The sequence below is a fragment of the Callithrix jacchus genome, chromosome 14, assembly GCF_049354715.1.
Source record: "Callithrix jacchus isolate 240 chromosome 14, calJac240_pri, whole genome shotgun sequence".
Classification (NCBI taxonomy): Eukaryota; Metazoa; Chordata; class Mammalia; order Primates; family Cebidae; genus Callithrix; species Callithrix jacchus.
The window spans coordinates 87,561,542-87,586,030 of NC_133515.1; the positions used below are offsets into that span (position 1 = coordinate 87,561,542).

The 24,489-nt window shown below is 47.7% G+C and overlaps 2 protein-coding genes across 20 annotated transcripts in view; one reads left to right on the plus strand and one right to left on the minus strand.

Moving 5' to 3' along the window:
- Positions 1-22,422, plus strand: part of IFT172 (intraflagellar transport 172) — a 42,745-nt gene extending 20,323 nt beyond the window's left edge. For 10 of the 14 annotated variants that reach the window (XM_078349626.1, XM_035273510.3, XM_078349624.1 and 7 more), the window contains 32 exons: positions 4,106-4,242; positions 4,468-4,575; positions 6,753-6,837; positions 7,128-7,220; positions 8,090-8,167; positions 8,405-8,653; positions 8,828-8,906; positions 9,126-9,246; positions 9,433-9,577; positions 10,072-10,161; positions 10,715-10,812; positions 10,963-11,098; positions 11,184-11,300; positions 12,280-12,422; positions 13,692-13,785; positions 13,931-13,995; positions 14,187-14,367; positions 14,609-14,718; positions 14,831-14,960; positions 16,651-16,749; positions 16,947-17,056; positions 17,186-17,249; positions 17,365-17,451; positions 17,713-17,829; positions 18,745-18,855; positions 19,048-19,167; positions 20,018-20,113; positions 20,333-20,392; positions 20,478-20,576; positions 21,269-21,422; positions 21,627-21,718; positions 22,278-22,422. In XM_078349626.1, coding sequence (XP_078205752.1) covers positions 4,106-4,242; positions 4,468-4,575; positions 6,753-6,837; positions 7,128-7,220; positions 8,090-8,167; positions 8,405-8,653; positions 8,828-8,906; positions 9,126-9,246; positions 9,433-9,577; positions 10,072-10,161; positions 10,715-10,812; positions 10,963-11,098; positions 11,184-11,300; positions 12,280-12,422; positions 13,692-13,785; positions 13,931-13,995; positions 14,187-14,367; positions 14,609-14,718; positions 14,831-14,960; positions 16,651-16,749; positions 16,947-17,056; positions 17,186-17,249; positions 17,365-17,451; positions 17,713-17,829; positions 18,745-18,855; positions 19,048-19,167; positions 20,018-20,113; positions 20,333-20,392; positions 20,478-20,576; positions 21,269-21,422; positions 21,627-21,718; positions 22,278-22,367 — 3,558 coding nt within the window. In that variant the 3' untranslated portion in view covers positions 22,368-22,422. The remainder of the gene's footprint in view (positions 1-4,105; positions 4,243-4,467; positions 4,576-6,752; positions 6,838-7,127; positions 7,221-8,089; positions 8,168-8,404; positions 8,654-8,827; positions 8,907-9,125; positions 9,247-9,432; positions 9,578-10,071; positions 10,162-10,714; positions 10,813-10,962; positions 11,099-11,183; positions 11,301-12,279; positions 12,423-13,691; positions 13,786-13,930; positions 13,996-14,186; positions 14,368-14,608; positions 14,719-14,830; positions 14,961-16,650; positions 16,750-16,946; positions 17,057-17,185; positions 17,250-17,364; positions 17,452-17,712; positions 17,830-18,744; positions 18,856-19,047; positions 19,168-20,017; positions 20,114-20,332; positions 20,393-20,477; positions 20,577-21,268; positions 21,423-21,626; positions 21,719-22,277) is intronic. The other 4 variants (XM_078349619.1, XM_035273508.3, XM_078349621.1 and 1 more) reach the window with 2 other exon arrangements.
- Positions 22,423-22,498: 76 nt separating this feature from the next.
- Positions 22,499-24,414, minus strand: KRTCAP3 (keratinocyte associated protein 3). Of its 6 annotated transcripts, none has more exons than XR_004733902.3 (7): positions 24,345-24,414; positions 24,018-24,202; positions 23,879-23,938; positions 23,497-23,703; positions 23,245-23,402; positions 22,714-22,826; positions 22,499-22,601 (listed from the first exon to the last, which is right to left on the minus strand). XR_004733902.3 is itself a non-coding variant. In XM_008980976.5 (7 exons), the coding sequence occupies exons 1-6, from the start codon at positions 24,391-24,393 to the stop codon at positions 22,719-22,721; spliced, it is 684 nt and encodes a 227-aa protein (XP_008979224.1). In that variant the 5' UTR covers positions 24,394-24,414; the 3' UTR covers positions 22,499-22,601; positions 22,714-22,718. The 6 variants fall into 6 exon arrangements, 4 of the variants coding, with proteins under 4 accessions (XP_008979224.1, XP_078205766.1, XP_008979222.1 ...); XR_001907159.4 differs by having other exon boundaries at positions 22,499-22,604; XM_008980976.5 differs by having other exon boundaries at positions 23,245-23,379; positions 23,557-23,703.
- Positions 24,415-24,489: the final 75 nt, after the last annotated feature.

A 24,489-nucleotide genomic window follows, 5' to 3' on the forward strand; every position in this document is an offset into this window, starting at 1 on the left:
TGAAAGGTTAACATTTACTTAAAATAACAAAGTCTAAAGTTTATCAGCATCTAACCACCCCCTCCCCTGCAAACAATACAAGGACTTTAAAAGACTTTAACTTTCTTTCTTTCTTTCTTTTTTTTTTTTTTTTTTTTGAGACAGTCTTGCTCTGTCACCCAAGCTGGAGTGCAATGGCATGATCTCCACTCACTGCAACCTCTACCTCCCAGGCTCAAGCGATTCTCCTGCCTCAGCCTTCCGAGTAGCTGGGATTACAGGTGCCCACCCCTACACCCGGCTAATTTTTGTATTTTTAGTAGAGATGGGTTTCACCATGTTGGTCAGGCTGGTCTTGAACTCCTGACCTCACGTGATCCCACTCAGCCTCCCAAAGTGCTAGGATTTCAGGCGTGAGCCACCACGCCTGGCCAAGACTTTAAGTTTCATCTCCTCCCCTTGGTCATTGTTGTCCAGTATTTTAGTTCTAATCTTATTTTGTCCCCAAAGTTAGGCATGATTATTTCATTTCATTTCATTTCATTTTATTTGAGATGGAGTCTCTCAGTCACCCAGGCTGGAGTGCAGTAGTGTGATCTCAGCTCACTGCAACCTCTGCCTTCCTGGTTCAAGAGATTCTCCTGCCTCAGCCTCCCAAGTAGCTGGGATTACAGGTGCCCGCCACCACACCTGGCTAATTTTTGTATTTTTATTAGAGACGGGGTTTTGCCATGTTGGCCAGGCTAGTCTCAAACTCCTGTCCTTAGGTGATCAACCTGCCTTGCCCTCCCAAAGTGCTGGGATTACAGGCATGAGCCACCATGCCTTGCCTGGTTATTTTATAAGACAGAATTCATTTCGATTTACCATCATGGTACCAGTTCCTTTGTTTACCTTTTCTTCTTGCAATGCCAGTCTTCCCTCTGGAATGACTTTTCTTCTTCCTGGAGAATATTATTGAGAAGTTTTTTGTTTTTGTTCTTCGTTTTTTGAGACAGGGTCTCACTCTGTTGCCCAGGTTCACGATCTTGGCTCATTGCAACCTCCACCTCCCAAGTTCAAGAGGTTCTCCCTCAGCCTCCCAAGTAGCAGGGATTACAGGCATGCGCCACCACCCCCGGCTAATTTTGGTCCTTTTAGTAGAGATGGGTTTCATTATGTTGGCCAGGCTGGTCTCAAACTCCTGACCTCAAGTGATCCACCCCCACTTAGTCTCCCAAAGTGCTGGGATTACAGACGTGAGCCACCGCGCCACTCTTATTTAGAAGTTTCTTCAGTGAAAGATGGTAAATTCTCCGTTTTTGATTATCTAAAAATGTTTTTATTTAGCCTTTATTCTAAAAAGATGCTTGGACTCAATACCCAGTTCTAGATTGACAGTTAATTCTTAATTTGTAAATATTGTCTCATTGATTGACTTCCATTGCTGTTCTGAGAAATTTAACAGCAGCTATTTCTGTACAGGTGATCTGTTTTTTTTTTTTTCTTTGGTTTCTTTTGAAGTCTTTTTTTAGAGCTGGGCATAGTGGCTCGTGCCTGTAATTCCAGCACTTTGGGAGGCTGAGTTGAGTGGATCACTGGAAGCTAGGAGTTTGAGACCAGCCTGGCTGACATGAAGAAACCCTGTCTCTGCTAAAAATAACAAAAATTAGCCAGGCATGGTGGTACATGTCTGTAATCCCACCTACTCAGGAGGCCGAGGCATGAGGATCACTTGAACCTGGGAGGCAGAGGTTACAGTAAGCTGAAGTTGTACCACTGTGCTCCAGCCTGAGTGAAAGAGTGAGACCCTGTCTCAGAAAAAAAAAAAAAAAATTCTTTTTTTTTTTTGTTGAGACAGGGTCTCACTCTTGTTACCCAGGCTGGAGTGCAATGGCGCGATCTTGGTTCACCACAACCTCCACCTCCCGGATTCAGGCAATTCTCCCTCAGCCTCCTGAGTAGCTGGGATTACAGGCACACGCCACCATGCCCAGCTAATATTTTGTATTTTTAGTAGAGATGGGGTTTCACCATGTTGACCAGGATGGTCTTGATCTCTTGACCTCGTGATCCACCTGCCTTGGCCTCCCAAAGTGCTGGGATTACAGGGGTAAGCCACCCCACCTGGCCCTAAAAATTATCTTTTTCTCAGGTGTTTTGAAGTGTCACTACAATGTGTCTAGATATAAAATTTTCACATTTATCCTGCTTAGTATAGATTATGTTCCTGTGTTTATGAATACACAAGCTTTCATCACTCTTGGAAGTTTCCTAGTCATCTCTTTGAACATTGCTTCTCCTGAGCCATTCTCTAGACTCTTCATCAGAACTCTAGTTAAGCAAATGTTAGATTTCTTGTTTTGCATTTTTAACTTATCTTTCATAGTTTCTTTCTTCCTGCTCCATGCTCCATTCTGGATAATTTTTTGTTTGTTTGTTTGTTTGTTTGTTTGTTTGTTTGAGACAGAGTCTCACTGTGTTGCCCCATGCTGGAGTGCAGTGGCATGATCTTGGCTTACTGCAGCCTCAACCTCGTGGGCTCAAGCTATTCTCCTATCTCAGCCTCCCAAGCAGCTGGGACTACAGGCATGTGACACCATGCCGAGCTTTTTTTTTTTTTCCAGTTTTCTGTAAAGACATGTTCTCACTATGTTTCCCAGGCTGGTCTCAAACTCCTGGGCTCAAGCAATCCTCCTGCCTCAGCCTCCCAAAGTGCTAAGATTATAGCCATGAGCCACTGCATCTGGCCTCTGGGTAATTTCTTTAGATCTGTTTCAATTCATTAATTTGCTTTTCATCACTGTCTAATCTGCTATTTAAACATTGAGTTTTTTACTTCAAACATTAAATTTTTCTGTTTTATTTTATTATTTCTCCAGTCTGCCTGGCCATATGGATAATTTCTTATCCCTTGAATGGATAATTTCTTATTCCTTGCTTAATTTTTCATTTCAACTTTTAAGGTATTTAGGTGTTTCATAAATAAACATTTTATATTCCATAACTGGGCTTTAAAAAAAAAACAAGATCTCACTCTGTCATCCAGGCTGTGCAGTAGCATCATCACAGCTCACTGCAGGCTCAAAATCCTGGGCTCAAGTGATCCTCTCACCTCAGCCTCCTGAGTAGATGGGGCTACAAGCACATGTGATGACACCAAACTAATTTTTTTTTTTCAGTAGAGATGAGGTCTCGCTATGTTGTCCAGGCTGGTCTTGAACTCCTGAGCTCAAGTGACCCTCCCATCTTGATCTCACAAAGTGCTGGGATTACAGGTATGAGCCACCAAGCCCAGCCTTTAACTGTTATTTTTAATATCGGAGATTCTTGAAGGTCTAAAACTGTTGTTTTTAGTTATTATTTACTCTTTCCTAGTGGTTTGTTTCCTTGTTTTTGTTTTTGTTTTTTATTGTGAGCTCAAGTTACTTTGAATGTTTTCTTTTGGAATCCTGAGGGCCTAAGATGGATATATTCTCCTCCAGTGATGATTCGGTCTTTCTTCTGCAGGAATCAGGCACATTAATGATCTGTAACCATTACTTTTGTTGCCTTTACTAAAGAGTGGGTCCCAGGTTTAATTAAGGATTCTCAAATTCAGCCTCCCCATCCCGCTGGAGGGCCTGAGGTTTATTCTCCTGACACTCCATTTGCGTTCAGGACAACTGTACCTTTCCCATTTGCTCACTTTCCTGTTTTTCTTGCTCAGGATTTCGCTTATTGACCTTTTTCTTTCTGTCTGTCCTTTTTTGAGAGAGAAGGGTAGGATATGGGTAGGGAACATTCTTAGTGATTTCTTCAAGTAAGCGCAAGCAATGCATTAAAAAGTATGTTCTAGGTTCAAGTTGTATTTTAACAAGAGAACCCTTAAGAATATCTACTCTTACGGCACTGCTGGAAGCAGAAGTGGGTGCCACACTTTGTACCTCTAGGAATTGGTGCTGTCACGGTTAGGAGTACACTTTAACCCAAGGATATCACTACAAATAAAGTATTTTTTTTATGCTTGAGAGAGACTAAAATGTTAGGAAAATCAGGACTGCTGTGACTCTTGAGCACTGGGTTGGATGATGGTGGTTCTGTTCTACAATTGATTCATTGGAAACTAACCTGAAATTGGGGTGGGGTCGGGGATGACCTTTTACAGGGTGATGTTATAGGTCTGGAGCGGGGCGGGGGAAAGACTGAGGTGCTGGTGATGGAAGATGTGTCTACTGTTGCCTACACACTGGATGAAGACCTCATCGAGTTTGGAACAGCCATTGATGATGGCAACTACACCCGGTGAGAGGCCAGACAATAACCAGTGAGGTGGTGGGAGACTCTGATTCTGAGAGGGGAGGACCTGGGGTGGGGTGTAAAACTGGCCAAAACTGATAAGGATCCAGTGATCCTGGGAGGAGATGAGACAAAAAGGCCCTTCCCCCTCCCCTGCCCCATCACCAGTCTTCTCCTGTGTCTTCCTGACTCGTCCCTCATTCCTTTTGCTTTGCTTTCTTCCCTTTCCAGGGCAACAGCCTTCTTAGAGACTCTGGAAATGACCCCAGAAACAGAGGCAATGTGGAAAACCTTGAGTAAACTGGCACTTGAGGCAAGGCAACTACACATTGCGGAGAGGTGAGGTGTAGAACAGAGGTCCAGGCAGCTAGGAGGGATGACCATGAGTATTTTCCCTGTGGGCCGCTCCAACCCAGTGTTAAGGCACTGCTTCCCTACCCACTGCCAGCAAATAACATAGAGCCTTTCTGCATTACAATATTCCAAACACTCTCCCATCCTAGATTATAAGAGTATGTATTGGCCAGGCATGGGGGTTAATGCCTATACTCCTAGCACTTTGGGAGACCAAGGTGGGCAGATCACTTGAGGCCAGGAGTTCAAGATCAGACTGGCCAAAATGGGCGAAACCTCAGCTCTACTAAAAATACCAAAATTAGCCAGGCATGGTGGTGTGCACCTGTGGTCCCAGCTACTCAGGAGGCTGAGAGGCACAGGAATTGCTTAAACCTGGGAGGCAAAGGTTGCAGTGAGCTGAGGTCATACCACTGCACTCCAGCCTGGGTGACACAGTGAGACCTTATCTCAAAAAAAAAAAAAAAAAAATGGTGATGAAACAAGAGTATGTCTTCTATTATTTTTACTGCCCCTTCTTGACTAGGTTCCCCTTAACATGTTTTACTATTCATACCCTTCAACCCATGCATATGTGTATAATCCAGGTTTAGTATCGGAGTGTAGTTAATAGGACAGACTTGGGACCCCAGACTCCTTGAGTTCAAATCTTGGTTCCAATTACCAACTTGTATAACCTTAGAGAGGTTATTTGACCTTTCCAGACCTTGGCTTCTTTATTTTCTCTGTGTACAATAGGGATAATAATAGTATTTGCCTCATCTGATGATAAGATGGTAAGGGTATTGGTAGAGAAGGAGTGATGAGAGAATCTGTGCAAAGTGCTCAATAAATGTCACCTGCTGCCAGGCGGGAATCATCCTTGATCCCATTTTCCCCATACTTCCCACATGTAGATAGATTATCAGCAAGTCCTAAGGACTCTCTTCAAAACACATCCTGATGTCTCCATCCTAGTGCAGACCACTACCATCTCCCACCTGCAATATTGCACAGCCTCTTAATTAGTCTTGCTGATACTGTTTCTTGTACCCCTACCATCTGTTCATTCAGAGCAGCTGAGGTAATTTTTTTAAACATAGATTGTGTCTTTTTCATGACAGGAACCTTCCAATAGCTTACTCTTTTACTTGGTATGAAACCCAGACTCCTTGTGTGGCCTCAGCCCTGAAGGTTTTTGGCCTCGCTTCCTTCTCGTGCCAGCCCCCTACTTGCCTGTTAGTCTCCAACCACACTGGCATCCTTCAGGCTCTGTGAGTGTGCTAAGCTCATACCTGCTACAGGGCCTTTACACTAGCTGTTCCCTCTCGGGAATGACTTTTGCCCATCCTGCCATGACTGGCTTTTTCTTGTAGTCAGGTGTCAGCTCAAATGTTCAGTTCATCAGAGAGACCTTCTTCAACTACCAAATTAAGTGGCCCCTTCAGTCACTATCTATAACAGGGGTGCCCAGTCTTTTGGGTTCCATGGGTCACATTGGAAGAAGAATTATCTTGGACCACACATAAAATACGCTAACACTGATAATAGCTTAAAAAAAAATCTCATAATATTTTAAGAAAGTTTATGAATTTGTATTGGGCCACATTCAAGGCCATCTTGGGCCATGAGTTGAACAAGCTTGATCTACAATATTACATTATTTTATTTTATTTTCGAGATAGAGTCTCGCTCTGTCACCCAGGCTGGAGTGCAGTGGCACAGTCTCTCCCACTGCAACGTCTGCCTCCCAAGTTCAAGCAATTCTCCTGCCTCAGCCTCCTGAGTAGCTGCGATTACAGGTGCATGCCACCACACCTGGATAATTTTTTGTATTTTTAGTAGAGACAAGGTTTCACCATATTAGCCAGAATGGTCTCGATCTCCTGACCTTCTGATCCATCTGCCTCAGCCTCCCAAAGTGCTGGGATTACAGGCGTAAGCCACCCTGCCCAGCCTACTTTACTTTATATTATCTCCACTTCTACTAATTATTTGTCTCCACTAGAATGCACATTCTCTGAGAGCAAGGCCCTCATCATCCCTTTTCTCCTATGTGTCCCCAGTGACAAGCACACTGCCTAGCTCATCGTAGATGCACATCAATTTGTATTTGCTGAACCAGTGAATTAATGACGATTCTGTAATAATATTATATTAACGTCTCTGCTTCCGTGCCATAGGTGCTTTTCTGCTTTGGGCCAAGTAGCAAAAGCTCGATTCCTGCATGAGACCAATGAGATTGCAGATCAAGTATCCCGGGAATATGCAAGTATTATGCTTCTGATTCATTCCGTCTCCCAAACTGATTTCTTGTAGTATTCAGCCCCATGATTCCTAGCTCTCCAGCCATCCCTAGTTTCCTTTACCCTGCCCACTCCACCTCTACCCTCCAGTCAGACCATTTCAGAGTCGCTGAACCTCAAACCTTAAGCTCCATGAAGTGTTTTACCTTCCCAAGTCTTTTATTTTCTACATCCTTCTGGTCTTCCAATCTCAGCCCTCACAGACAGAATGGCAGCACCTACAGAAAAACCAGACCTCCTTTTTCCCCACAGGGCGGAGAAGGGACAGACTTTTATCAGGTCCGAGCACGTCTAGCCATGCTGGAAAAGAACTACAAACTGGCCGAAATGATCTTTTTGGAACAGGTAATAGCACAAGAGGGACAGGATGCGGGGCGGGGGGGGGGATATGAGGGAAAAAGAGGGAAAAGGGGGTGCAAACTCAAGGGAGGAAAGTGTGCTGGTGACCTAGGCTTCCAAATGTTTGCAGAAAGCTTTCAGAGAGGTTTATAAAGTTAATTTCACCCTTTCCTTAATTTCCTCCTCTTGGGTTAGTCCTTATTTTCTAGACAAAATTCCTCTTTGGCCTTTGATTACTTCTTTTATAAGCAGTCTGCTACCTCCCCTCTAGTCCAGAGCCTGTCTTTGCAGTTCTTGTGCATAGGGGTAGATCCAGGTTTTGTTTTTGACTGGAAGCTTATACAATTTGAGGAGCTCTCTTTAAGAACATTTGCCTTAGGCTGGGCGTGACGGCTCACTCAGGTAATCCCAGCCCTTTGGGAGGCTGAGGCAGGCAGATCACATGAGGTCAGGAGTTCAAGACAGCCTGGCCAACGTGGTGAAACCCTGTCTCTACTAAAAATACAAAAAATTAGCCAGGCATAGTGGCACATGCCTGTAATCCCAGCTACTCAGGAGGCTGAGGCAGGAGAATCACTTGAGCCTAGGAAGTGGAGGTTGCAGTGAGCTGAGATCACACCACTGCACTCCAGCCTGGGCAGTAGAGTGAGGCTCCATCCCGAAATAAAGAACAGTTACCTTGGAAAGAGCATGTGCAAATAAGGAGACCTGAAGCTTAAGCTTTTATTTTCCCAATATTTTGGCTGGTCTAGTAGTTAACAGGTAAGGCTTTTGGTCCTCATGTGCTGGCCTCTTAGCCAGGATGAGGAGAACTTGCTACCTTCTGATCCTCGTATCTTTCTGGCGTCCCTCTCTACTCTGCCTGTTTCCCCTAGAATGCTGTGGAGGAGGCCATGGGCATGTACCAGGAGCTACACCGTTGGGATGAGTGTATCGTTGTGGCTGAAGCCAAGGTACGTGTTTTGACTTCTCCACACTTGTTCAGAATTTGGTTCTGCCAATTTCAAAAACCTTCTTTTGTCGAGGAGGCCATAGAAACCAGAACAGGGTTGGGGCTTGGACTTGTTATGGTGAGGAGTTAGGATACTGCTGGCCCAGGTGGATTTCCCTTGTTATAGAGGGATTAGAGAAGCATGGGAGGCACAAGGGTAGGAAGGGATGTGACTCCTAGTTCTCCTCTGTGTGTCCAGGGGCACCCAGCCCTGGAGAATCTACGTCGGAGTTACTACCAATGGCTGATGGACACACAGCAGGAGGAGCGAGCAGGTGAACTACAGGAGAGCCAAGGAGATGGGCTAGCAGCCATCAGCCTCTACCTCAAAGCTGGGCTCCCTGCCAAAGCTGCTCGGCTGGTGCTGTCCCGAGACGAACTGCTAGCCAACACAGAGCTGGTAGAACACATCACTGCAGCCCTTATCAAGGGGGAACTCTACGAAAGGGTATGCTCACTTCCTCTTCCTAGCCCTTATCTCCAGAGCTCAGGACCTTCTCTCACCCAGAGGAGTCTCAGGGCACAGAGCACTTCCTGACTGCTGGTGTTCCCTTGTTTTTGGAGCTAATACTTGATTCTTTGTGTTGTAGGGGTACCATAGTAATGTGGTATGTGTTAACAGGCAGGTGATCTCTTTGAGAAGATTCACAATCCACAGCAGGCCCTGGAGTGCTACTGTAAAGGGAACGCATTCATGAAAGGTACTAGCCCCCTATAAGCCAACCTTTACTATTATGGACTCTTGCCCATCCATCTCCCTGGCACCTCTTGGTGCATGTGTTCAGGTTGCCTGGCTCCAGTTCTCCATTCCTCTCCTTCGCACCTCTCCTTCTCACTCCATGCTTCATCTCCCTGTCCTACCTTTTTCCTGAGGTCCATCCCTGGAAGTCTGGGCTGAGCACCTTTTCTCTCCCTGGCAGCGGTAGAGCTGGCTCGATTGACCTTCCCAGTGGAGGTGGTGAAACTAGAGGAGGCATGGGGGGACCACCTGGTGCAGCAGAAGCAGCTTGATGCAGCCATTAATCACTACATCGAAGCCAGGTATGGGAGTATGGGAGTGTAAAGGACATTTGGGTGTGAAGTGAGGGGCAGTGGAGCAAGTAAGGACACCAAGGCTGAAAAGAAGAGATCTCACAATGTCGGTGGAAGTGTGCTTAAGGGGTCACTTTACCTCCATGCATCTTCATCTTTCAGCCTACATATTTATATCTTTCCCAACCTTGCCAGGTGCTCCATTAAGGCAATTGAGGCCGCCCTGGGTGCCCGCCAGTGGAAGAAGGCAATTTATATATTAGACCTACAGGACCGGAACACTGCGTCCAAATACTATCCTCTTGTGGCCCAACACTATGCATCTCTGCAGGAGTATGAGGTGAGGGAGAGTCCTTTTCGCAGCATGAGGTGGTGCAGTAGAGGATAACAGTGAGAGGACCCAAAACAGGAAGTGGAGGCCAATTCACCTGATCCTTCTTTCTGGGCCCCAAACATCACCACCTTGAATGAGAAAAGAACAGTTTGCTTTCCGTTTCATTCCAGCGTGACAGATACCTCCCTTCACCCCAGATATATAAAGTGAGTCTCCAGCTCTGTTCCAGCCAGCATGAGTGATTCTTAATGAATAACTATATAAAATTGCTTTGCATTGCAGGAACGTGAGGCCCTTTTGAATTCCACTGTATGGTCCTACTGTTTGGGGCTGGCCTTTCTTTTTAAATGGTAGAATGTAGGAGACACCCATACTCATCTTTTCTCCTCTGTTATTACAAGGTCATGTCGCAGGCTCTCCACCATCCCAGCCAAGGTTTGTTCTTTCCTCATTCAAGCCTGTTGCTCTGACATTTTGTATCTACCTCTCATCAACTACAGATTGCTGAGGAGCTCTATACTAAGGGAGACAGAACAAAAGATGCTATAGACATGTACACCCAGGCTGGCCGTTGGGAACAAGCCCACAAGGTAGAGATGGGTGAAGTTCATGATGAGAGAACTCTGCCTTAGTGGCAGTGTAGCCTCATTCCTGGGTCTGTTTCTCCTCTTTGCTTGGCTCCCTGAAAGCTGACAAAGAGTACCAAAAAACAGTCTGAGCCACTTTGATCCCTAGCCACAGAGAAAGGAAGGGATGAAGAGAGGCCCTTGTTTCCAGACCTAGCTATCATTCTTGAAGGAACAGATGGGCTTGCGAGCTGCAGAATCTGAACTACCACTCCTGATGGCTCTGGTCACAATGATGACTTTGCTCTTGCCTTACACTTCAGAGCCCAGTGGTTACAGTGGCAATGGCAGTGTATGTCCCAGCACAAGGCATTGCAGACCGTCCCACCTTAGCAGAATATACTTCTTCCTCTGCTCCATAAGGACTTGGAATTCCCCAACCTGACTAGTAGAGTGGCAATAACCAAACTCCTGTGATTGTTGGGAGAGTTCAGAGTTCCTGAAAAACAGGTTCCCTTGAAGCCCTGCTTCCCTGGGGAATTGGACCTGAGGCTACCCTGCCTCTGTGCCTCCACAGCTGGCGATGAAATGCATGAGACCAGAAGATGTGTTGGTGTTGTACATCACTCAGGCCCAGGAAATGGAGAAGCAGGGCAAGTACCGTGAGGCTGAAAGGTGAGCTGTGGCCTCAGAGGAGGTGTAGGGAGAGATGAGATTTCATTGCTGGGAGGAGGGATGGGGCTCAGGATGTGTACCCTCTGCCCAGAAGGCAGTGACAGTAGGGATCTGGGTCTAGGAGGCCCCAGATGTATCTCCCTTCCCCAGGCTCTATGTGACAGTAGAAGAGCCTGATCTTGCCATCACCATGTACAAAAAGCACAAGCTGTATGATGACATGATCCGCCTGGTTGGGAAGCACCATCCAGATCTCCTCAGTGACACACACCTACATCTGGGCAAGGTGAGCCCTTCTCCTGGCTCTACCTTTCTCTTCCCCAGCCAGGCTCCACCTCCCCATCCCTCCATCTTGACTCACCTTCTTGCAGGAGCTGGAGGCTGAAGGCCGACTACAGGAGGCTGAGTACCACTACCTCGAGGCCCAGGAATGGAAGGCAACAGTGAACATGTACCGAGCCAGTGGGCTTTGGGAAGAGGCCTACCGCGTAAGGAGTTCAGGCCACGCCTAGGGATACATGCATCCTTCTTTCCCACGGTTTTTTTTTTTTTTTTTTCAGACAGATTCTCACTGACACCCCAGGCTGGCGTGCAGTGATGCAATTACAGCTCACTGCAACCTTGACCTCTTGGGTTTAAGCAATGGATCCTCCCACTTCAACCTCCTGTGTAGCTGGGACTGCAGGTGTGCACACCACACCTGGCTAATTTTTAAATTTTTTGTAGACATGTTGCCCAGGCTGGTCTTGAACTCCTGGCTTCAAGCAATCCACCTGCCTTGGCCTCTGAAAGTGTTGGAATTATAGGCATGAGCCACCATGGCCAGCCCTTCTTTCTCACTTTAAGTGACTAATTCACAATCGGTAAATTAGTCTTTGAAAATGGAGTGAAGATCAGAGTCTCTCTTGCCAGAACCACATTCATATCTATATACAGAAAATGTCACTTATAATTTTAAGGATCTGTGGACCAGGTGAAGCCTATGCTTGGACCCTAAGTACTTCAACCTAAGTTAAGAAACCCTGAGATATAACCCTCTTCCTGTTATCTTTTTATTTTATTTTACTTTTATTTTTTGAGACAAAGTCTTACTCTGTCTCCCAGGCTGAAGTGCAGTGGCGCGATCTTGGCTCACCACAGCCTCTGTCTCCCAGGTTCAAGCAGTTCTCCTGCCTCGGCCTCCAGAGTAGCTGGAACTACAGGCACTCACCACCATGCCCAGCTAATTTTTGTATTTTTAGTAGAGATGGGCTTTCACTATGTTGGTCAGGCTGGTCTCGAACTCCTGGCCTCAGGTGATTGGCCTGCCTCTGCCTCCCAAAATGCTGGGATTATAGGCATAAGCCACCGCACCCAGCCTCTCCCTGTTAATTTAGAACAGTTACTGGATCCTTGTCAAAGCCAAGGTCAGAGATGAGAATAGAGCAACTCTGTATTGGAGGATTATTGAGTGAGTTTGCTTTACAGGTGGCCAGGACTCAAGGAGGGGCCAATGCCCACAAACACGTGGCCTATCTGTGGGCAAAGAGCCTGGGAGGAGAAGCTGCAGTTAGATTGCTTACCAAGCTGGGACTCCTGGAAGCTTCTGTTGACCATGCTGCAGACAATTGGTGAGGCCCCAAACTTTCTCTCCACGAGCCCCATCCCAGCCAGAGGCCCTCTCTAGAGAAAGAAAACTGATGCATAACTGAAAAATATTTCCAGAAGCTGAGGCAAGAATGAAGAAATGTGGTAAAGGAAGATCCTTGGAAGGACATGATAGAGTGGCAAGAATAAATTAACTGCTCCTATTCCCTAGGGGCTCTTAACAGTGTTTAATTTTTGGCCATTCTAAGAAGGGTAGAGAGGGAATAGATTGTAAAGCCAGCACTGCAGACTGCTCTAAGCCAGTCACTTGCTTCTGGGTAGTGGAAGTGTGATTCTTCAAGTGCAAAGTGAACTTTTCTTTTTTTTTGGAAGCACCAGAGCTCATGAGGTATTTTATTTGTAAATATGTATTACATCTCTAGAGAATCCCAGGATTTTCCCTCCGATGTGTTGTTGTCTTGCTTCTTCATGGTTCATGATGCCATCTGAGTCTGTCAGTACAATAAAACCAAACTGGCAGGATGGGAGCAGATTATTCTGCCATTTTTCTAGATCTCTGAGTTGCATGTCAGATCTGGGGCTGATCGCTCCACACTTGTTCAGCCTGCCTGTGAGGTTCACAACAATTTTCCTAGCTCTATGATCATCAGTGATTTCAAATTCGCCCAGTGTATTTCATCATCACAGTTAGAAACCAGACGATAACTTTGGGGCACAGCCTGATAAGAACCTCTCTTTCCGGCATTATTGATGCTCTTGAGAGCATCAGCCAGAACATTTATGCACACCACTGTGGCCGTGCAGAAAGATGGCGGAAAGAGCAAAGTGAACTTTTCTTAAGCAACTGTTATAAATGCCAATCGTGGAGTCCGATGCTGAGGGTGATCTTGCTCATTTTTTGGAGAGACTGTTTCTGATAATGTAGCTGGGGCTCAGGAGGAGGTGGTGAGCACCAGGAGCCCTCCTGGCCCTGTCAGCATAGGACTGAGAGGCTCACTCCTCCCTTCCCCTTCGCAGGCCCATTCTCCTTCCACAGGAGCAGCTGGCCTCAGGGAAGCCACAGGCTTTTCCAGACGTCTCTTGATCCGCGCCGACAGTGACATGGTCTTCACAGGGCTGCCTGCCTGTCTTCCTCTTTATCTCTATGCTTTTCTGTCACTTCATGTCTGTTATCCTTAAACCTGTCACTTTTTCTCCCCTCAACCCTGTCCTTTCTCTGTTTTGTCTTGTCTTGTTCCTTTCATTAAGGGAAGTGTGAAGTAAGAAAACTTTATCTGCACCTTCTGTTTCAGCTCCTTTGAATTTGCTTTTGAACTCTCTCGGCTGGCCCTCAAGCACAAAACCCCCGAGATCCATCTCAAATACGCTATGTACCTGGAGGATGAGGTATGGGTGTGATTTGGACCCTGACCGCAGAGCCCTCTTGTTCCATCCCCTAGTGCACTGCTGCCTGGTGTGCAGACCCCGGTCTCGTGGCTGCCTGTGATGCCAGTCTCCTTCCCATCACGCACAGCTGTCCCTCTCCCTGTAGGGTAAATTCGAAGAGGCTGAAGCTGAATTCATCAGAGCTGGAAAACCCAAGGAAGCAGTCCTCATGTGAGTTACCCCATACATTCCTTAATCCTGTTTCCCCAGTCACAGTCCCAGGATCTTTCATGATTATCTTGACCTTCATTCAAACCTAGAACAAATCAGTGTTACACCCCTCAGTGACATGGCTGTTTGTCTCCCCAAATTGGGGCCTTAGTCCTATATTCATTCTCTCTTCTGTCCCCATTTGGGGGCAGGTTTGTTCATAATCAGGACTGGGAGGCAGCTCAGCGTGTAGCCGAGGCCCACGACCCTGACAGTGTTGCCGAGGTGCTTGTGGGACAGGCTCGGAGGGCCTTGGAGGAAAAGGACTTTCAGAAAGCAGAAGGGCTGCTGCTCCGGGCCCAGAGACCAGGCCTGGCCCTCAGTTATTATAAGGTGAGACAATGGATTCAGGGCCATGAAGGGATGAGGAGAGTCTGAGAGCCCACAGATAGCCACAGTGACCCCTAATATGAAGAAAGATCAGGGAGATTAGTATTGGGGAGTGAGAAAGACAGGAAAGAGGAAGGAGAAGAGAGGTCTAAGGACCCAGGAGTCCATGGACCAGGGCACCTGTGTGGCAGTGGGAAGCTGTCATGCCTGTCTCTGCCTTCTTGATACCTGGAAATCTGAGCAGGAGGCTGGATTATGGAGTGATGCGCTGCGGATCTGCAAGGAGTATGTGCCCGGCCAGCTGGAGGCTCTGCAGGAGGAGTATGAGCGGGAAGCTACTAAGAAGGGGGCCAGGTATGAGGCCAGAGGTCCAGCAGCAGTAGCAGGGCTGGAAGGGTCATGAGGCATGCACAGGTTAGAGCATGCCGCCCCCCAATGCCTAGCCCCAGTGCTCTAATCTCCACAGGGGTGTGGAGGGACTTGTGGAACAAGCGCGAAACTGGGAGCAGGCTGGAGAGTACAGCCGTGCCGTGGACTGCTACCTCAGAGTGCAAGACTCTGGAAACAGCAGCCTGATGGAGAAGTGCTGGATGAAGGTGAGGGCAGCAGGCTCTTTCTGGCCCTCCTTCTTCCTAGGCCTCCATTCACACTCAGCTTTCCTTCTCACATCTGCAGCTGTCTCCTCTGTGTCTTTTGCTTTTCAATCAGGTAGCAGGAATCTGTGGAGCGCCTGCTGGATAATAGAGCCAGAACCTCTGAAGGCTATTAAGCAGATATAAGACAGAGCCCTGACAGCTAAAAGTTAGGGGAGTTGGACTAACACATGGCTCAGTTAATATCATATCTGAGTAAAGACCAAAGTGCATGACTTAAAGTAGAGTTCAGAGAACAGTGAGACCTCTGTGGGCTAGAGGGGTCAGGAAGGCTCTGTGAAGAAGGAGGGAAGACTTGGACAGGAGCTGGAAGGGCAACTCCAGGCCCAGGGAACATGAAAAAGCATGGGCTCTACCTCCCCCACCCAACATTTCCTGAAAAGAAGCCTCCAGCAAATTAAACCAGGCCAGTATGTGTCACAGATAATAAGACATACTGTACTGGAGAAACCAACAGGATGTAGACAGTCATACACCACATAACAACATTTAAGTCAACAGTAGACCACATGGCTGGGTGTAGTGGCTCACACCTGTAATCCTAACACTTTGGGAAGTCAAGGATGGCAGATGACTTGAGGTCAGCAGTTTGAGACTAGCTTGACCAACATGGCAAAACCCTGTCTCTACTAAACATACAAAAAAATTAACCAGACATGGTGGTACACACCTGTAATCCTAGCTACTCAGAAGGCTGAGGTGGGAGGTTTACTTTGAACCCAGGAGGCAAAAGTTGCAGTGAGCCGAGATCACGACAGTACACTCCAGCCTGGGTGACAGAGTGAGACTCTGTCTCAAAAAAAAAAACAACAGTGGACCACATATATTATGATGGTCCCATAAGATTATAATACTGTATTTTTATTGTAGTTTTTGTATGTTGAGATAGGTTTCTTTTTTTTTTTTCTTTTGAGACAGAGTCTCCCTCTGTTGCCCAGGCTGGAGTGCAGTGGCACGATCTCAGCTCACAGCAACCTCCACCTCCCACGTTCAAGTGATACTCCTGCGTCACTTTCCGAGTAGCTGGGACTGCAGGCGCATGCTACCACACACGGCTAATTTTTTGTTAGTAGAGATGGGGTTTCGCCATGTTGGCCAGGCTGTTCTTGAACTCCTAACCTCAGGTGATCCACCTGCTTCAGCCTCCCAAAGTGCTGGGATTACAGGCATGAGTCACTGTGCCCGGCCTCCATTCTTTTTTTTTTTATACCAAGTCTTCAAAATCCAGTATGAATGAAGAAACTGAAAAAGCCCAACACAAATAGTTACAGAATGCCCTAGGATCCTCATTTTAGGAATCCTTTCTCTGTACTCTGCTACAAAAATTCTACTATGACAAAGACCTTGAGAAATGATTTTGTCAAAGGTGGAAGAATCAAATGCGGTGACCTCAAGCAGGACAGGAAGTGTCTGAAAGAGCTAACAATGAACTGAGAGGAAAGATGGGTCGACTGATGCCTAATTAAAGGATCTAATGGACCATGAGCCAGGCTTTGCCTAGGAGGGTGCAAGGTTGAAGGAGAAAGAGAGAAAGTTGGCATCTGGAGGAGAAAAATGTATGAAGTGGATCAGGCTGAGGACTGAGTGGTGTTTGTCTCTCCTACCCATTTCCATCTTCTGTTCAACCACACAGGCAGCCGAACTCTCCATCAAGTTTCTGCCTCCCCAACGTAATATCGAAGTCGTTCTGGCTGTAGGACCCCAGCTGATTGGAATTGGAAAGCACAATGCAGTAAGTGGGATGTGGGATGGAACAGAAATAGATTCCACAGAGATGGGTGCAAAGGTGACATCTACACCCAGGAAAGTGTATAAGGTGGGCCTCCTGGTGGGCATGGCTTGTAGTCCTGGGAAAACAGATAAGGGAGCTCACAGAGGGAAAACTTGAGAGTGAGGAGGAAGTCTCCATACTGACTTCTCATTGTGCAGGCTGCAGAGCTCTATCTGAATCTGGACCTTGTCAAGGAAGCAATCGATGCTTTCATCGAGGGTGAGGAGTGGAACAAGGCTAAGCGTGTAGCTAAGGAGTTAGATCCCAGGTAATCTCCCAAACCCTTCTTACTGGGAAATTCTCTTTTACTTCCTTTTGTAAAGACTGGGAGAAAGTCTCATGGGGAGGGTTTGGTATTTTGGAACATGAAGATGGAGTTCTCTGTACATCTTCACAGGTATGAAGACTATGTGGACCAATGTTATAAAGAGTTCCTCAAGAACCAGGGCAAAGTGGACTCGGTGAGACTTGCAGAGTTAGCAGGAAACAGAATGCAGGGAGAGACCCACGAGAGTCTCTCCCTCTTTCCCTCATGTCATCTCTTTTCCCTTGTAACTCTGTCTCCCATTGACCCAGCTTGTGGGTGTGGATGTGGTAGCTGCTTTGGACCTGTATGTGGAGCAGGGCCAGTGGGACAAGTGCATTGAAACAGCTACCAAGCAGGTACTGCTCTCTTCCCATTCCCAGCTTTTCTTTACTTTTTCCCTTGATTCCCCACCTGCCTCAAAGCTGCATCTCTCTTACCTCCACAAAAACCCAAAGCCCAAAGATAATCTAATGGGCATCAGAGAAGCTCAGTCTGAAACTGGGGTCAGAGGTTTGCATACACCCTTTGTTTCCTCAAAAAATCCATGGCCTCAAGTCACCACTCTACCCTCACTGCTTGGTCTTACTGATCCCAACTTTTCCTCCACCCCTGTACAGAACTACAAGATTCTGCACAAATACGTGGCTTTGTATGCAACTCACTTGATCCGAGAGGGTAGCTCTGCCCAGGCATTGGCCCTGTATGTACATCACGGAGCCCCTGCTAACCCACAGGTACCTGCCTTCTTCTTGGGTTAAATGTTTCCACAAGGAAACTGTTTCTCCTCTCCTCTCAGGAACTATCTTCTCAGAGGATTCTATCCTTAGAGAACGTCATGTCCAGAGCCTGCCATGCATCTTCAGAAATGTACAGCCTCTCTGGAGGTTGTGTATTTGCTAAGAGCATGGAGAGAAGTTTGCAGAAACTTACAACTTCTGTTTAAAGAAACACCCTCCCAGCACTTTGGGAGGCCGAGGCGGGTGGATCACGAGGTCAAGAGATCAAGACCATCCTGGTCAACATGGTGAAACCCCGTCTCTACTAAAAATACAAAAAATTAGCTGGGCACAGTGGTGCGTGCCTGTAATTTCAGCTACTCAGGAGGATGAGGCAGAATTGCCTGAACACAGGAGGCAGAGGTTGTCGTGAGCCGAGATTGCACCATTGCACTCCAGCCTGGGTAACAAGAGCGAAACTCCGTCTCAAAAAGAAAAGAAAAGAAACACCCATGGAGCTCCCCATGCTGTTAGCAAATACACAGCCACCTGTCTTTCAGAGATGAATCCTACACACACCTCTAGGTTTTTTACTGACTTCCTCCAGAGAATGAACACTGCTCCCTGATCTGAGAGTCACAGCCCATTAATGTTGTAACTCTGTACTTACATTTGTACAGTTGCCCACTCACAGAGCACCAGCTAAAAAATAGTTATTTTCTTCCTCTTTTCTCTTCATCAAAAATAAACAGCACTTATGAATAATTCACTTCATTAAAAAAATCAGCACTTAATAATCTACCACTGTCTCCCAGCTCTTGAACACACACATAACTATTTCTACACACAAAGCCTGTCCCTTTTGCCCCACTTTCACTGACTTTCTCTTCTAGCTGTGCCCTTCTCAAATGCCCTTCTCCCCTCTACCTCTAGAACTTCAATATCTACAAAAGGATCTTCACTGACATGGTGAGCTCTCCTGGGACCAACTGCGCTGAGGCCTATCATAGCTGGGCTGATCTTCGAGATGTCCTTTTCAACCTGGTGAGGAAGTTGGGTTGACAAGAGTAAAAGGGCTGCTCTGCCTGTCCTTGTCTTCATCTCTTCTTTCATGCATGTAAACCTTTATTCTCAGATGTATTTTACCTTCCTCTGCCAGGTGGCCATCGGAGACCACTCTATGGCCTTGGCACTCCTCTGACCCCTGAGCCAGGCTGTGCTGTCTCCCTCTTCTAGTGTGAAAACCTGGTGAAGTCCAGTGAGGCAAACTCTCCAGCCCATGAGGAGTTCAAGACGATGCTGCTGATCGCTCATTACTATGCCACCCGCTCTGCAGCCCAGAGTGTCAAACAGCTGGTGAGATGTAGAGGGGGCAGAGGAGCACTCAGTCAGTTTCACACACTGCAGATGTATGAAACTGAATTGTCTCACATTCTGGATTCTTCAACTTAGGCTCTTGAATCTGCTCCCTCTCTTTCAGCTTCTCTTCTGTCTAAACAAATCTTTAGCCCTTGCTGAGGTTTTCTTCTCACCTTCTTAGGGCTCTGTGCCCACACAGCTCCAGCTTCATTATGTTTAAACATCCAAATCCCATGATTTCTTTATTCACCTCTTGTAATGTACACATATTTTGGGCTTATTTATGACTGTTTACTATATATTTATATCATGTACCTGGATAATAGAATTCTAGAAGTGGAAAGAACCTTAGAAAGAATCTAGGCAGCCAGGCACAGTGGCTCACACCTGTAATCCCAGCACTTTGGGAGGGGAGCCTTAGGTAGGTGGGCCACTTGAGGTCAGGGGTTCAAGACCAGCCTGGCCAACATGGCAAAATCCCATACTAAAAATATAAAAATTAACTTGGCATGATAGTGCACGCTTGTAGTCCTAACTTGGGAGGCTGAGGCATGAGAATTGCTTGAATCTGGGAGGCAGAAGTTGCAATGAGCTGAAATTGCACTCCAGCCTGGGCAACAGAGTAAGACTCTATTTAAAAAAAAAAAAAAAAAAAAAATTGAAACTAGGCCCAGGTCTCTTATTCAGAAAAAAATAAATAAATAAAAATAAGACCCAGAACAGCTCGAGCTCCAGAGCAGTATAATATTGCTTGTTGTTTTTAGTTCTGTGGCTGCTTTACAGGATCATTGGTCTGTAGCTCAGTCACTTTAGTGCCGTATTCATAATGCTTTGACTTTAATCCCAGGAAACTGTGGCTGCCAGGCTTTCTGTTTCACTCTTGCGTCACACCCAGCTACTACCTGTAGACAAAGCCTTCTATGAAGCAGGCATTGCTGCCAAGGTGAGCTGGGACAAGGAAGGGTGGGGCAGATGGGAGGAAGTCAAAGGTTGGAAAATAGAGAATATCCCTTCTGCTCAGGTAGCAGAAAGCTGAGTGTAGGGCTGAAGTTGTGGAGGATATAATCCTCCTATGTCTTCCTGGATTTTTCTCCTGCATCCCAGAGAAGTAACATCCAGGCCCAGCTTGCTCACTCCCATTTGCAACTTTTCTCTGCTGCAGGCAGTTGGCTGGGAGAACATGGCATTCATCTTCCTCAATCGATTTTTGGACCTGACCGACGTGAGTAGGGAAGCTGTGCCCTGAGGGTGGGATGTTTTGCCAGTCACAGGCTGTGCCTAGCTCATGGCTGCCCACTCTACTGCAGGCAATCGAGGAAGGGACTCTGGATGGCCTTGACCACTCTGATTTTCAAGATACAGACATTCCTTTTGAGGTGCCACTCCCAGCCAAGCAGCATGTACCAGTAAGGGCACAGGGCTGGAAAATGGGAAGACCTCACCAGTGTGAGTGCCTTAAGGAGGGAGAACATCTTTGTGATGCCATCTTTGGAAGGACCTCAGCCCTCACTATTCTTTCTGTGAAAGTAGAAGCAGAGTAGAAAGAAAAGGCTGTGACTGGGCTGGTGCAGTTGCTGACCCCTGTAATGGGAGGCCGAGGCTGGTGCGGTGGCTCACCACTTTGGGAGGCCGAGGCTGGTGTGGTGGCTCACCACTTTGGGAGGCCGAGGTGGCCGGATCACAGGGTCAGGAGATCGAGACCATCCTGGCTAATATGGTGAAACCCTGTCTCAACTAAAAACACAAAAAATTAGCCGGGTATGGTGGCACATGCCTGTAATTGCAACTACTCAGGAGGCTGAGGTAGGAGAATCGCTTGAACCTGAGAGGCAGAAGTTGCAGTGAGCCGAGATTGTACCACTGCACTCCAGCCTGGCAACAGAGCAAGACTCGGTCTCAAAAAAAAAAAAAAAAAAAAAGAAAGAAAATGCTGTGACTGCATCCCCAATCCAAGCCAATCCAAGGAGGATAATTTGTAGCTGAAAGCTGGTATATGGTATACAGGACAAGGGCTTAGCAAACCCCCTCCCTACTCCTCCACCCCAGTTTGCCCTCCCCTGCCCTGTATGAAGCTGCCACTCCCTCTTGTCCTTTCCAGGAGGCTGAGAGAGAAGAGGTTCGAGACTGGGTGCTTACAGTCTCCATGGACCAGCGGCTGGAACAGGTTCTGCCTCGGGATGAGCGTGGCGCCTACGAGGCCTCCCTGGTGGCAGCAAGCACTGGGGTTCCAGCCCTGCCCTGCCTCATTACAGGTATAGAACTCTAAAGCACCCCAGATCCTGTAGGGGGGTGGAAAGCAACAGGATCAATAAACTTAATTTTAAATTTTACTAGGATTCAGTAAAGGGTACAAAAGATAGGACCATGCTGCTTTGTTTGTACCCCCAGGCTGCTCCTCATTTTTCCTTCCTCAATCTCTCTCAAACCCCAGTTCATCATTTTTTCTTCCTCCACAGGATACCCCATTCTGAGGAACAAAATTGAATTTAAGCGGCCAGGGAAAGCTGCTAACAAGGACAACTGGAATAAATTCCTTATGGCCATCAAGGTTAGAGAGGGGGACTTGAAGAATGAAGGCAGACATGGCAGCACTTAAAAAAAAAAAAGGCCAGGTGTGGTGGCTCACGCCTGTAATCCCAACACTTTGGGAGGCCAAGGCAGACAGATTACCTGAGGTCAGGAGTCTGAGACCAGCCTGGCCAACATGGCGGACGGATCACCTAAGGTCAGGAGTCTGAGACCGGCCTGGCCAACATGGTTAAAACCTGTTTCTACTAAAAAAAAAAAAAAAAAAAAAAAATTAGCCAGGTGTGGTGGTATGTGCCTATAATCCCAGCCACTCAGGAGGCTGAGGTAGGAGAATCACTTAAACCCAGGAGGCAGAGGTTGCAGTGAGCCAAGATCATGCCACTGCACTCCAGCCTCAGTAACAAAGCGAGACTCCGTCTCAAAACAAACAAAACACACACACACTCTCACACGCACACTAGAAAGGTGGGTGGGATTGCAGGAAGGCAAGTGCAGACCCTGAAGCCTGTGATGGAGCTGATTTTCTCTGTATTTCCAGCATTAACAAGGTCCTCTCATCATCTTCCATTTGCTCACAGACCTCCCACAGCCCAGTGTGCCAGGATGTGCTGAAATTCATCAGTCAGTGGTGTGGAGGGCTCCCCAGCACCAGCTTTTCCTTTCAGTAGCCGGTAAAGCTGAGGAAGAATTAGGACCTCTCCCTCATTAAAGTTTTATAAGAAAGTGAGACCACTGTATTCTTTGATCAAAGTCACCCCCGACACACAGTGCCTTTTCCCCAAAATGAATCACAATCAAGTAGAAGAAAAGTTATTTTATTACAATTTTTTATCTCATCCCGAGGTCAGGGCCCCTTGCTTAGTGGGGAAAAATCCCTTAGGGACTGAGTCTTGAAACAGCACCTGCTGGACAGAGTGGACAACCAACCTGTGTCAGAGGGGAAAGCAGCACGGCAAGACCTAGATCCAGTTCTAAGAGCACTTCCCTGCCCCCAATCTTACACAGGCCCATTACCTGTCCTAAACCCAGCTTCTCTGTGATGCTCGGATTTCTTGATTTTGATCCAGCAGCTGCTCATTTTCCTGCTTTTTATATTTAGGAGGTTCAAGCTCTGTCATTTCCTCTAGCTGCAGAAGAAGGTGGAATTAGACACCCTGGCCCTGAATGATAGGTCACCAGCTATTTTTTTTTTTTCCTTGAGACAGAGTCTCACTGTGTTGCCCAGGCTGGAGTGCAGTTGTGCAATCTCAGCTCACTGCAGCCTCCACCTCCCGGGTTCAAGCGATTCTCCTGCCTCAGCTCCCCCAAGTGCTGAGATTACAGGTGCCCATCACCACACCCGACTAATATTTTATATTTTTAATAGAGATAAGATTTCACCATGTTGGCCATGCTGGTCTCAAACTCCTGACCTCAAGTGATCTGCTCACTTCAGCCTCCCAAAGTGCTGGGATTACAGGAGTGAGCCACTGCACGAGGCCAGTCACATCTTTTCAACACAGCCAATCTCTGTGGAATGAACCTTTCCTGGTTCACCTTCCTTACCTGCCCCTGAAGTCCCTCCTTTCTGCAGGGCCCAACTCCAAGTAGAGTGAGTGCAGCCACACAGCAGTAACCAGATAGAGCAGCCTCCCCTGCAGACATGAGCAAAGAAGGGATCCAGAGAGCCAAGGCTGTATCCTGAAAAGAAGGAAGGATGGGGACTAGGAGGAAGTAGGGCAAGTGTGGCAAATAGGGGAAATTAAAAGGGCAAGACCAAGGCTTTGTAGACCACAAGAAGGAAGAGAATGTGCTCACATAGATTCTTGTGGGGTCAAAGGGGCAGTCAGTATGTCCCAGCCCCTCATCCAGTGGTACCAGAGGATCCAGCAGTCCTGGATGGCAGTCAGCAATAAGGCGGTGGCCCCCGTTGGCCACAGTGAGTGACACAGCAAGAAGGAGGCCCAGGGAGCAGGCAGCAGACAAGAGCAGGTTCACCAGAGCTAGTGCCAGCAGGGCCCGGTGCTGGCAGGGACAGATCATCAGGTGAGCAGCCTGGGCCTAGCTAACTCTCCCAGTAACTAAACACCCAGTATCTCTATTTGAGGCTCCTCCAGTCCATTGAAAAAACAAGCTCAGTCAGCCCCCATTTCCCCAACTCAAGCCTACTCGTTAAAAGCTCCAGGAAGTTCCTTCTCACCAGTGGAGAGCGAAGAAGGTTCCTGGATGCCAGGAGGGCCACAAGTCCCACGGAAACGCTCTGTGGAAGACACAAAGCCTTTAGCCCGCTGGGCTCTCTGGGTGCGCGGCCCCTACCCCGGGCCGCCTGCCATGCTCACCAGCAGCCCCGAGCCGACAGAGATGACATTGGCCGCGGTGTACTCCGGCGTGACGGCGCCAAGGGGATTAGCCACGTGCCGCAGGACAGTGCCGTGCAGCACGGCCCCCAGCAGCAGGTTCACGTGGCCCACCAGGATCAGCGCGAGGCCCACGCGCATCAGCCGCCGGGGGCCCCGGACGGCGTCTGCAAAGCATGGGGGAGGGGCAGGGTTGAGCCGGGCGGGTAAGGGAAAGGTGGCTCGAGGCAGATTAACGACGACAACAAGGACGACAGGCCGAGAGTGGCCCCAGGGGAAGGACAAGAGACGCCAGGAGCCGGAAGTTACCGAAAGTGCAGAGACGGCAGCGCCTCATCCCATCAGCCTCACCGGCCATAGGGCAGCTCTACATGGACTCAGCCACGCCCCAACCTTGGCCCCGCTTCCGTCTCGGGCTCCCCTCCCACCTGGGCCCCGCCTCTGCCCCGGCCCC

Bases quoted from the DNA above. Each gene is read 5' to 3' on its own strand.
- KRTCAP3 (XM_008980974.5), bottom strand. From the start codon at position 24,393: ATGGCCGGTGAGGCTGATGGGATGAGGCGCTGCCGTCTCTGCACTTTC. The intron at 23,939-24,017 runs GTGAGCATGGCA...TGTCTTCCACAG, and splicing joins CTGTCGGCTCGGGGCTGCTG to AGCGTTTCCGTGGGACTTGT. The intron at 23,704-23,878 runs GTGAGAAGGAAC...TGTCCCTGCCAG, and splicing joins ACCTTCTTCGCTCTCCACTG to CACCGGGCCCTGCTGGCACT.